Genomic DNA, 12,586 nt, shown 5'->3' on the forward strand with positions numbered 1-12,586 from the left:
TGTAATAAAAAACCTTAATAAAAAATGTATAGTATATACCTGGAATAAAACAGTTACATGACACATGCCAATATGATCTGGAGCAAAAGCACTAAGGGGAAATGAAATTCCAGAGCTGTAACATTACTGATGCCCCCGATACTGATGAAACACAAGTCTATTTCCTGTTTGCCTGTCTTCAAATGTTAAACTTCCCCAGCATAAGAGCTTATCTAAAATCTCCCAACAAGCTGTCACCTTCTCACATTAAATCCCCAGAAATAAAATGTCACATGCTCAGGAGTGCACGTCCTTTCTTATTGAAGACAAACAGACAGCGTTCCTTATCGGACACAAACTAATTCTTGAGCAAGAAAATGTAATTAAAGTGAAAATGCTGAATGTTGGTCATGGACGTCTGCAGCCGGCGTCTTTTTACATTCCTGCTGAATAGGTCACTCATTAGGGGAAAGGGCAATTATTTGGAGTGCATGAAAAAAAAAAACATAATGGAGCAGAGGATTGAATTAGCCAGAAGTCCACATTTTTCCACTTCGAGGTTTGGGGCCTAAGAACGTGGTCAGCCTCAGACCAATGAGCAGGGGATGGGATGAGAAAAAAAAGAAAAACACTTCTTTCTTATCCTTGGGGACCAGGACAATAGCTTCGGGGATAATTACTAAGAAATATGAATGGGACTAGTGTGGCTTTTGGGGATGTAATATTACAAAAAGCAGGGAAAAGTTGATGGAACAGATTGTAGAGCACACAACGCTGAGCACATTCATCATGCTCGCTGCCGCAGTCAGGAGTAAAGAAGTTTCTTTCCTTCTCATGTGGGAAATAGCTGGGGTTAGTGGGTTAGCAGAGTGACTTCTCGGTGAGGAATATGTGGTTGGAGTGGCTGGTTTAATTCACTTCTCGTTTGGGGACCAGTGTGCACCTCCAATGAGAAGAACAGGGCTAGCCGCTGAATTATGGTCTTCTCCTTGGAGAAAAGGCGGCGACTTTAGTGACTTTTCCTATCATTCTCATTTTGTAGAAAGCCAGCGAGGAGAGAGCATAAAAGCAGGAAGCCAGTCAGCACATTATGGCTTATAGACTGTAAAACCTGGAGGCAGACTGTAAGTAATCCCCACGGCTCGGCTGGCTCCAGCTTAAACACCATGGACAGTACTCAGCACAGAAGCCAGAGCTCAACTGAAAGGAGCACAGAAAACAAAGGCAAAATGAGGGTGAGGAGAGAGACAGGAGCAGAAGGTAAGAGGAAGGCAGGACAGACGGACAGAAGGAGCCACGCCACGCTATATAATGAACGCAATGCCAAACCCAACACCAGAAACTGAAGAACAGGGGGAAATGTCTGCTGCAAATCTATGGCGGCCGGTGACATAAATAAGGCTTATTATCAGCATTACTAAATAACCAAGCAGCGGATGGGAGGGGGGTACGTAGACACCACTCCCACCATCTTATTGTCACCATGTAAAATCACACAAAGAAATGCTTCGCTGCTAAACATGCCCGACACACAAAGAGCCAGTCACTTAGCCTTAAGACCTCCGCCCCAGAGAAATGGGAAAGGCCACCTCCATCATGGGAACTTCTCTCTGCATAATGCACGCTATGAAGGTGGGAATATAGGAGGAAAGAGGCGAGGGAGTCACAGAGGGACTGAGGCTCCGGCTCCTTGTAAATAGTATTAAGCCATGATGATCTGCACCATCTGTGCTGCAGTTGCCAACAGCCTTCGTTTTAACCCCTTTTTCATGCATTTAAGGAAAGGTACCAGCTTGACCTTCTTTTCTACACTCGGTAGGTGCCCATCAATGATGCTAATAAAGTAGCTGAAGGCACATCTATCCCCGGGGGGCAGCGAAAACAGATTGTGTTGTAATCCTTTCAATCGCCATGGTGACACAAAGGCACTTCTGGTGTTTGGTTACCCCATGGGTTTATCAGGTGGTGGATGCGTGGCACACATGTGGTGGGCACAGTGACGTGTACAAGTGTCATATAAACTGTAAGGCAATGCAGGGAATGATGTAAATCGTGTGTGGAAGAAGTAAAGCAGGCTGAGACTGGCAGGACACATAATACCCGGTGTCAGGTTCACCCCACACTCCCTCTGAACGCTGTACACAGTACATGTCCTATTATCCAGCTCCCTCCACATCTTCTGGGAAATAAGAATGGACAGCCGGGCTGATCCACCGCCATTCACTGGGTAATACTACAGGGTGACATAAGTCCTGGCACTACACAACCCAGGCAGGTGCATGGGAGGCGCAGGCAATGCCAGGGGACAAATCCTGCTCATTACAAGTCACCGACCCCAAGAGGCCTACAGGACCTGCAGCAATAAGGGAATCATGGAGGCACCCACCTGGGCAGGGGGCACAGGGCACACAACCCAGAAGTAGAGAGCACTACAACCAGGCTGCTACATGGTGCCCTGATCATGGTAGTGCCCTGGGGCCCATGGGGAATGCTTGTCAAAGGGAATGAATGGTGAGATGGGTGTGCGGATGTAGTAACATAAGTGATCTGTCCGTAGTGACATGTATACAGCATGTAGTAGAGACATGTATACAGCATGTAGTAGAGACATGTATACAGCATGTAGTAGAGACAAGTATACAGCATGTAGTAGAGACATGTATACAGCATGTAGTAGAGACATGTATACAGATTGTAGTAGACATGTATACAGATTGTAGTAGAGACATGTATACAGCATGTAGTAGAGACATGTATACAGCATGTAGTAGAGACATGTATACAGATTGTAGTAGAGACAAGTATACAGCATGTAGTAGAGACATGTATACAGCATGTAGTAGAGACATGTATACAGCATGTAGTAGAGACATGTATACAGCATGTAGTAGAGACATGTATACAGCATGTAGTAGAGACATGTATACAGCATGTAGTAGAGACATGTATACAGCATGTAGTAGAGACATGTATACAGCATGTAGTAGAGACATGTATACAGCATGTAGTAGAGACATGTATACAGCATGTAGTAGAGACATGTATACAGCATGTAGTAGAGACAAGTATACAGCATGTAGTAGAGACATGTATACAGCATGTAGTAGAGACATGTATACAGCATGTAGTAGTGACCTGTATATAGTAAATAGTAGTGATCTTTATGAAGTAATGCTCTGTATACATTACATAGTGTATATCCCCCGTATGTAGAGCTCTGCACACAGTGCACAGCACAGAGTACACAGCACACAGACAGTACACAGACAGCACACAGCACACACAGTACACAGACAGCACACACAGTACACAGCACACACAGTACACAGCACACACAGTACACAGACAGCACACACAGTACACAGACAGCACACACAGTACACAGCACACACACTACACAGCACACACAGTACACAGACACACAGTGCTCAGACACACAGTGCTCAGACAGTACACAGCACACACAGTACACAGCACACACAGTACACAGCACACACAGTACACAGACAGCACACACACTACACAGCACACACAGTACACAGACAGCACACACAGTACACAGACAGTACACAGCACACACAGTACACACAGTACACAGACAGTACACAGCACATTCAGTACACAGAGAGTGCTGTGGCCGGGGCAGTGCTGGTGTTACCTGGTGCAGCAGCAGGGCCGCCAGGATGCGCAGGGTCGGCAGCAGGACGCGCACTCCGGGCTGTCTCCGGCACATGGTGTAGTGAGGACCGGGGTGATGATGGCTTCAGATGGACAATAATACAAGAGTCCCAGATCTCTGACCGGCACAGGAAAGCGACAGCAGCGGCGGCGGCGGCGGGGCTGATCCGTGCACCCCGTGCCCAGCACACACACTGGGTGATTTCCAGAGAATCCTGCAGTTGCCACCCTCCCCCCGGGAGGAGCCCCCGGGCTGCACTACAATGATAGCAGCCGTCCGCTCTATACTGGAGAGAGAAGCTTCTCCTATTGTCCACGGCAGATAAGGGTCAGCAGGACGGCACAGATCCGGCAGAGGCTGCACTTGTGCTGTGATGGCAGCCCGGGCTCAGTCCTCCTCACTGTACACGGCCGAGGTTGTTCTCCCGCTAGAGCATCACACGGAGCAGCGCTCCCCTCAGTCTCCTCCTGCTCCTCACACACTGATAACAATACAAGGCGCTGGCTGCAGGAGTCCCGGGCGGCTGCTGCTGCTGCTGCTGCTGCTGGCGGCTCCTCCTCCCTGTCACCGTCTCCTCACACACAAGCCGGTGCTGTCCTCCTCACATGGCAATGGTCCTCCTCACATAAGAATGGTCCTCCTCACATAAGAATGGTCCTCCTCACACACAAGCCGGTGCCGTCCCCCTCACATAAGAATGGTCCTCCTCACATAAGAATGGTCCTCCTCACACACAAGCCGGTGCCGTCCTCCTCACATCGCAATGGTCCTCACATAAGAATGGTCCTCCTCACACACAAGCCGGTGCCGTCCTCCTCACATAGGAATTGTCCTCCTCAGATGATATTGGTCCTCCTCACATAAGAATGGTCCTCCTCACATTGGAATGGTCCTCCTCACATAAGAATGGTCCTCCTCACATAGGAAATGTCCTCCTCACATAAGTATGGTCCTCCTCACATAGGAATGGTCCTCCTCACATAAGAATGGTCCTCCTCACATGATATTGGTCCTCCTCACATTGTAATGGTCCTCCTCACTTAAGAATGGTCCCCCTCACATAAGAATTGTCCTCCTCACATAGGAATTGTCCTCCTCACATAGGAATTGTCCTCCTCAGATGATATTGGTTCTCCTCACATAAGAATGGTCCTCCTCACATAAGAATTGTCCTCCTCACATAGGAATTGTCCTCCTCAGATGATATTGGTTCTCCTCACATAAGAATGGTCCTCCTCACATAGGAATGGTCCTCCTCACATAAGAATGGTCCTCCTCACATAGGAATGGTCCTCCTCACATGATATTGGTCCTCCTCACATAAGAATGGTCCTCCTCACATGGTAATGGTCCTTCTCACATAGGAAAGGTCCTCCTCACATAAGAATGGTCCTCCTCACATAAGAATGGTCCTCCTCACATAAGAATGGTTCTCCTCACATAGCAATGGTCCTCCTCACATGATATTGGTCCTCCTCACATAAGAATGGCCCTCCTCATATGGTAATGGTCCTCCTCACATAGGAATTGTCTTCCTCACATAGGAATGGCCCTCCTCACATGGTAATGGTCCTCCTCACATGGTAATGGACCTCCTCTCATGGTAATGGTCCTCCTCATATAGGAATGGTCCTCCTCATATAGGAATGGTCCTCACATGGTAATGGTCCTCCTCACATAGTGATTCTCCTCCTCACATAGGAATGGTCCTCACATTATATTGATCCTCCTTACATGATATTGGTCCTCCTCACACCTCCATGCTCCGTCCCCTCAGACTGTAGAGCACAGAGCATGATGCACTCTCCTCACTGATCAATAACATGGTGGTCGGGCTCTGGCTATTAATACTTTACGTGGCGACACTGACCGCTCTGGCCTGCCTGAGGCTCCTCAAGAAATGAGAAAGAAGCTTCATAATAATAATGTGGAGGGAATATTACGTGTGCGGCCCCCAAAATCCCAATATCGGACCTTATAGTATTAAATGAAGAAAATGTTGTGTCCCGAAGCGATGATTCATATAGTTCATGTTTTGTTTTACAAATTCAAAGCTGTCTGTACAATGTCGCCCTTGCTACAGTTGTCTTACCTCCAGACAAAGCCCCATGCATGCCCTGCAGTCAGAGGTTACAGTGAATTTCATCTAAAAAACGTTCCTCCCCCGACCAATACAAACGACGACGGGCACTACAACCAAAGGGGATGGTATAAACATCGCGCAAAAATACCAACACCATTTTTTGCAACAATAATAAATTGCCTCCAATGAAGCGTGATCTCCCACCAGTCCAGTCTTACCACCTTGTGAAGACAACTTTTTAGGTCACAATCTACCAATTTTTCTATTTTACTGGAAGACTGAAGACCTGGATTCATATTAACTGGTGACACCACCTTACTCACTCTACACCGCGTGCAGAATTATTAGGCAAATGCGTATTTTGATCACTTTGATACTTTTTATACATGTTGTCCTACTCCAAGCTGCATAGGCTTGAGAGCCAACTACCAATTAAGTAAATCTGGTGATGTGCATCTCTGTAATGAGGAGGGGTGTTGACTAATGACATCAACACCCTATATAAGGTGTGCTTAATTATTAGGCAACTTCCTTTCCTTTGGCAAAATGGGTCAGAAGAGAGATTTGACAGGCTCTGAAAAGTCCAAAATTGTGAGATGTCTTGCAGAGGGATGCAGCAGTCTTGAAATTTCCAAACTTTTGAAGAGTGAACAATCAAGCATTTCATGGCAAATAGCCAACAGGGTCGCAAGAAGCGTGTTGGCCAAAAAAGGCGCAAAATAACTGCCCATAAATTGAGGAAAATCAAGCGTGAAGCTGCCAAGATGCCATTCGCCACCAGTTTTGCCATATTTCAGAGCTGCAACGTTACTGGAGTATCAAAAAGCACAAAGTGTGTGATACTCAGGGACATGGCCAAGGTAAGGAAGGCTGAAAAACGACCACCTTTGAACGAGAAACATAAGATAAAACGTCAAGAATGGGTCAAGAAATATCTTAAGACTGATTTTTCAAAGGTTTTATGTACTGATGAAATGAGAGTGACTCTTGATGGGCCAGATGGATGGGCCAGAGGCTGGATCAGTAAAGGGCAGAGAGCTCCACTCCGACTCAGACGCCAGCAAGGTGGAGGTGGGGTACTGGTATGGGCTGGTATCATCAAAGATGAACTTGTGGGACCTTTTCGGGTTGAGGATGGAGTGAAGCTCAACTCCCAGACCTACTGCCAGTTTCTGGAAGACAACTTCTTCAAGCAGTAGTACAGGAAGAAGTTGGTATCGTTCAAGAAAAACATGATTTTCATGCAGGACAATGCTCCATCACATGCATCCAACTACTCCACAGTGTGGCGGGCCAGTAAAAGTCTAAAAGAAGAAAAAATAATGACATGGCCCCCTTGTTCACCTGATCTGAACCCCTTAGAGAACCTGTGGTCCATTATAAAATGTGAGATCTACAGGGATGGAAAACAGTACACCTCTCGGAACAGTGTCTGGGAGGCTGTGGTGGCTGCTGCACGCAATGTTGATCGAAAACAGATCAAGCAACTGACAGAATCTATGGATGGAGGCTGCTGAGTGTCATCATAAAGAAAGGTGGCTATATTCATCACTAATTTTTTTTGTTTTTGTTTTTGCATGTCAGAAATGTTTATTTCTAAATTTTGTGCACTGATATTGGTTTACCTGGTGAAAATAAACAAGTGAGATGGGATTATATTTGGTTTTTATTAAGTTGCCTAATAATTCGGCACAGTAATAGTTATCTGCACAAACAGATATCCTCCTAAGATAGCCAAATCTAAAAAAAAAACCACTCCAACTTCCAAAAATATTAAGCTTGGATATTTATGAGTCTTTTCGGTTGATTGAGAACATAGTTGTTGATCAATAATAACAATAATCCTCTAAAATACAACTTGCCTAATAATTCTGCACACAGTGTATAGTAAAGCCACTTTCCACTATTTAACCTTCACACTGTGGTCACAAACCTTGGACCCCACCATGGTTGAACAGAACCCACCTTCATAGGATTCCCTTTAATGTGTAACACAGGCTCCAGCCATTTGCATTGCTTAAAAAGATAGCCTATAAGAGACCATACACATCAGATAGAAGTTGGTTGATGGTTGAATGCTTGTTCACTTGGGTGATTGTTCCACTGACGCAGCAAAATACATTTTAGTGGATTACACCATATAAACATGTATAATTGGAATGTGGCTGGAAGTATGGAAATCGTATACTGGTGGTCACGGCTGCCCACTCCTGGCACTGGAGAGTCCTCACTAGAGTGACTGCAGGCTTGTATGATAAGGCTGGACAACCCCTTTAATCTGATGACAGCCATTAGAGATGTCCATAATAAGGCATGTAAAAACCGCAACAGTGCAAATCGCCCAAGAACACAGTATAAGTCTAAACGTTAAGAGAGACTCATAGGACACAGTGTGATATTCATACAGATACTATTCACATTAAAGGGGTTGTCTCATCTTCTTCTGCAGGAACCCAGCGCTCCCCAGCCTTCCGTCATTTATTAAGCACACAGGACAACCCCTTTAAATGGAATTTGCTGTTAGAAACTTAACTATTGATTCAATTATGGGTTTTTTCATGTTTTTTTTTTTACCACAATCTTTACTAAAAAAAACATTAATAATCTTGCAATTTTCACGCTGGCCACTGGGGCTATTTTAGACTCTAATTTTCTGTCCTTTCAGGAAAGGTTTACAGCAGTTTCCGGATCAGCAGAGGCAGAATTACAATGCCTGATAAAATCTCTATACACAGCTGATAACACAGGACCAATTACAATAGATGTACACAGATTTTTTTTTTTTTAACATGTTCACTGAATGCTAAAACTGACCTGCCATTACTATTCTCCAGGTCATTACGAGTTCGTAGATACCAAACATGTATAGGTTCTTATTATGTTTAAGTGGTGAAAAAAAATTCCAAAGTTTACTAAAAAAAAAAAAAAAAAAAAAAAAAAAGGCGCCATTTTCCAAGACCCGTAGCGTCTCTATTTTTCAGGATCTGGGGCCGGGTGAGGGCTTATTTTTTGCGCGCCGAGCTGAAGTTTTTATTGATACCATTTTGGGGTAGATCCGATGTTTTGATCGCCCGTAATTGCATTTTATTGCAATGTTGCGGTGACCAAAAAACGTAATTCTGGCGTTTAGAATTTCTTTCTCGTTACTACGTTTACCGATCGGATTAATTCTTTTTTTATATTGATAGATCGAGCGATTCTGAAAGCGGCAATACCAAATATGTGTATGTTGGTTGTTTTTTTATTATTTTAGTTTGAATGGGGCGAAAGGGGGGTGATTTAAACTTTTATATTTTTTAAAAATTTTAAATATTTTTAAAAACATTTTTTTTTTCACTTTTTGCATGCTTCTATAGTCGCCATAGGAGACAAGAAGCAGCACTTGTTTGATAGCCTCTGCTACATAGAGGTGACGGGTGTGCAATGTGGGCATTAGAACTTAAATAAAGAGGTTTGTTTTATCCTTTTCCAGCGCCTTATCCAGTTTCTAGCCCCCCACTGACCACTTCAATTTGCACACTGTTCACTTTTCCCTTGGGAGTTGTGGCTGGAGGCTGCAGAGAACTGGATACAATTTCAGCTGCAGGACCTGTAGGACCTGCGATGTGCGATGATGTCATCACCCATGTGACCGCACCCGGAATCACATGATTGGAAGCTCCATCTGCTAATCCAGAGGAGACGCTGAAGGCATCGTGGCAGCGCTATCAGCGCCAGTAGCTGTTTAACCTGGGTTGTGCGGTTTGCACTACCCACCCATGTGAGCAGACCACTGTATCTGCACGCATATTCTACTTCCATACAGGTTCACACAAGCACTGCGCTTTTCCATCCCACCCCCTTTTTTGTCTTACATAGAGGTGACGAGCAGATCACCTCTATGTAGCAGAAATGCTCCTGTGCTATGAGCGCCGACCACTAGGTGGCGCTCATAGCGATCAGTACATAACAACCACTGGGATCTGCTGCAGACCCAGGGTTGTCATGCCCACCCATCAGTGACCCGCCATCACGTGACGGAGTCACCGATGGGCGGTGTAAGTGACGCGCTTCCGGCGCGGCAATGTTAAATGCCGCTATCAGAGATTGACAGCGGCATTTAACTAGTTAACAGCCGTGGGAGGATCGCAATTCCACCCGCGGCTGTTGCGGGCACATGTCAGCTGTAAGAAATAGCTGACATGTGCCCGGTTCAGTGTGGGCTCACCGCCGGAGCCCGCGCTGAACAGGGGGTGATGGCCTGGTGCGTACTAATATGTCCCAGGCTGTAAAGTGGTTAATAAAAAAAAAATAAAATAACAAAAATGTTTACACTTAACATAAAAACCCGATTTCATTACTTCCGGACCATCCATAGACTTTTAACGTCCAGGCGGTCCCACTCCTACTCTGCAGTGACGTTCTGAACTATTACTGCATAGGAGTGCAACTACACGCGATCATGTAGCTGCAGAAATGGGGAGCCGGCTGTCAGAGACAGACAGTTTTCCAATAAACTGTGTTCACAATTATTAGGCAGTTTGTATTTTAGATGGTTAATTTTATTGTTGAACAACTACATTGCTGATGGTCAATCCAAAAGGTTAATACACTGTGTGCAGAATTATTAGGCAAGTTGTATTTTAGAGGATTATTGTTATCATTGATCAACAACTATGTTCTCAATCAACCCAAAAGACTCATAAATATTCAAGCTTAATATTTTTGGAAGTTGGAGTGGTTTTTTTTTTAGATTTGGCTATCTTAGGAGGATATCTGTTTGTGCAGGTAACTATTAATGTGCCGAATTATTAGGCAACTTAATAAAAACCAAATATAATCCCATCTCACTTGTTTATTTTCACCAGGTAAACCAATATCAGTGCACAAAATTTAGAAATAAACATTTCTGACATGCAAAAACAAAAACAAAAAAAATAGTGATCAATATAGCCACCTTTCTTTATGATGACAGTCAACAGCCTTCCATCCATAGATTCTGTCAGTTGCTTGATCTGTTTTCAATCAACATTTCGTGCAGCAGCCACCACAGCCTCCCAGACACTGTTCCGAGAGGTGTACTGTTTTCCCTTCCTGTAGATCTCACATTTTATAATGGACCACAGGTCCTCTATGCGGTTCAGATCAGGTGAACAAGGGGGCCATGCCATTATTTTTTCTTCTTTTAGACCTTAACTGGCCCGCCACGCTGTGGAGTAGTTGGATGCATGTGATGGAGCATTGTCCTGCATGAAAATCATGTTTTTCTTGAACGATACCAACTTCTCCCTGTACCACTGCTTGAAGAAGTTGTCTTTCAGAAACTGGCAGTAGGTCTGGGAGTTGAGCATCACTCCATCCTCAACCCAAAAAGGGCGCACAAGTTCATCTTTGATGATACTAGCCCATACCAGTACCCCACCTCCACCTTGCTGGCGTCTGAGTCGGAATGGAGCTCTCTGCCCTTTACTGATCCAGCCTCTGGCCCATCCATCTGGCCCATCAAGAGTCACTCTCATTTCATCAGTACATAAAACCTTTGAAAAATCAGTCTTAAGATATTTCTTGGCCCATTCTTGACGTTTTATCTTATGTTTCTTGTTCAAAGGTGGTCGTTTTTCAGCCTTCCTTACCTTGGCCATGTCCCTGAGTATCGCACACCTTGTGCTTTTTGATACTCCAGTAACGTTGCAGCTCTGAAATATGGCAAAACTGGTGGTGAATGGCATCTTGGCAGCTTCACACTTGATTTTCCTCAATTCATGGGCAGTTATTTTGCACCTTTTTTGGCCAACACGCTTCTTGCGAAACTGTTGGCTATTTGCCATGAAACGCTTGATTGTTCGGTGATCACACTTCAAAAGTTTGGAATTTTCAAGACTGCTGCATCCCTCTGCAAGACATCTCACAATTTTGGACTTTTCAAAACCCGTCAAATCTCTCTTCTGACCCATTTTGCCAAAGGAAAGGAAGTTGCCTAATAATTAAGCACACCTTATATAGGGTGTTGATGTCATTAGTCAACACCCTCCTCATTACAGAGATGCACATCACCAGATTTACTTAATTGGTAGTTAGCTCTCAAGCCTATGCAGCTTGGAGTAGGACAACATGTATAAAAAGTATCATGTGATCAAAATACTCATTCGCCTAATAATTCGGCACACAGTGTAAACCTGAAATCTGAATATTTAACAAAGAAAAAGTGAGGTTTTGTCTTAGGAGAATATCTGTGTGTGCAGAATTATTGGGCAACTATTAGTGTGCAGAATTATTATGTAAGTTAATGAAAAGCGTACATTTTTCCATCTCAATTGCTTATTTTCATCTGTTAAAGTGAGAATAATAACCAAACAACTCAAAATGTGTCTTAACACATTTCTACATTCCTAAAATTTAGAAAAAAATTATCAATCATCAATATAGCCACCCATCTTTTCAATAACAGTCATAAGCCTTCCATCCATGTAGTCTGTCAGCTTCTTTATTTGTTGACGATCAACTTTTTGGGCAGCACCAACCACAACCTCCCAGACACTGCTCGGAGAGGTGGACTGTTTTCTTTTACCATAAATCTCCCATTTAAAAAGAAATTTTCCTGAGCATTTCTGCATCTCCTTGGCAGAAAAACGCATGCGGCTTTTAGGCTGTGTGCCCACGTAGCGTTTTTCAAGCGTTTTTGATGCCGAATTTCCGCAGCGGAAACGCTTGTAAAACGCTTGGTAACCCGCACCCCATGGTCCCCAATGGGATTCCGCAAGTTCTATGCACATGCTGCGGATTTTTCCGCAGCGTTTATGCTGCGTTCAAAAATCTGCAGCATGTCATTTAATTTTGCGTTTCCCAAGCAGAATTGCCTTTGCCCA

At 44.4% G+C, this 12,586-nt stretch overlaps 1 protein-coding gene across 1 annotated transcript in view; it reads right to left on the reverse strand.

Moving 5' to 3' along the window:
* The window catches only part of CDH2 (cadherin 2), a 326,031-nt gene extending 321,648 nt beyond the window's left edge, over positions 1–4,383 (reverse strand). The window contains exon 1 of the mRNA XM_073679198.1: positions 3,638–4,383. Coding sequence (XP_073535299.1) covers positions 3,638–3,712 — 75 coding nt within the window. The 5' untranslated portion in view covers positions 3,713–4,383. The remainder of the gene's footprint in view (positions 1–3,637) is intronic.
* Positions 4,384–12,586: the final 8,203 nt, after the last annotated feature.

This window comes from Phyllobates terribilis, unplaced genomic scaffold, assembly GCF_046119375.1.
Source record: "Phyllobates terribilis strain yellow unplaced genomic scaffold, ASM4611937v1 Scaffold_4__5_contigs__length_816908805, whole genome shotgun sequence".
In the NCBI taxonomy this organism is placed as follows: domain Eukaryota; kingdom Metazoa; phylum Chordata; class Amphibia; order Anura; family Dendrobatidae; genus Phyllobates; species Phyllobates terribilis.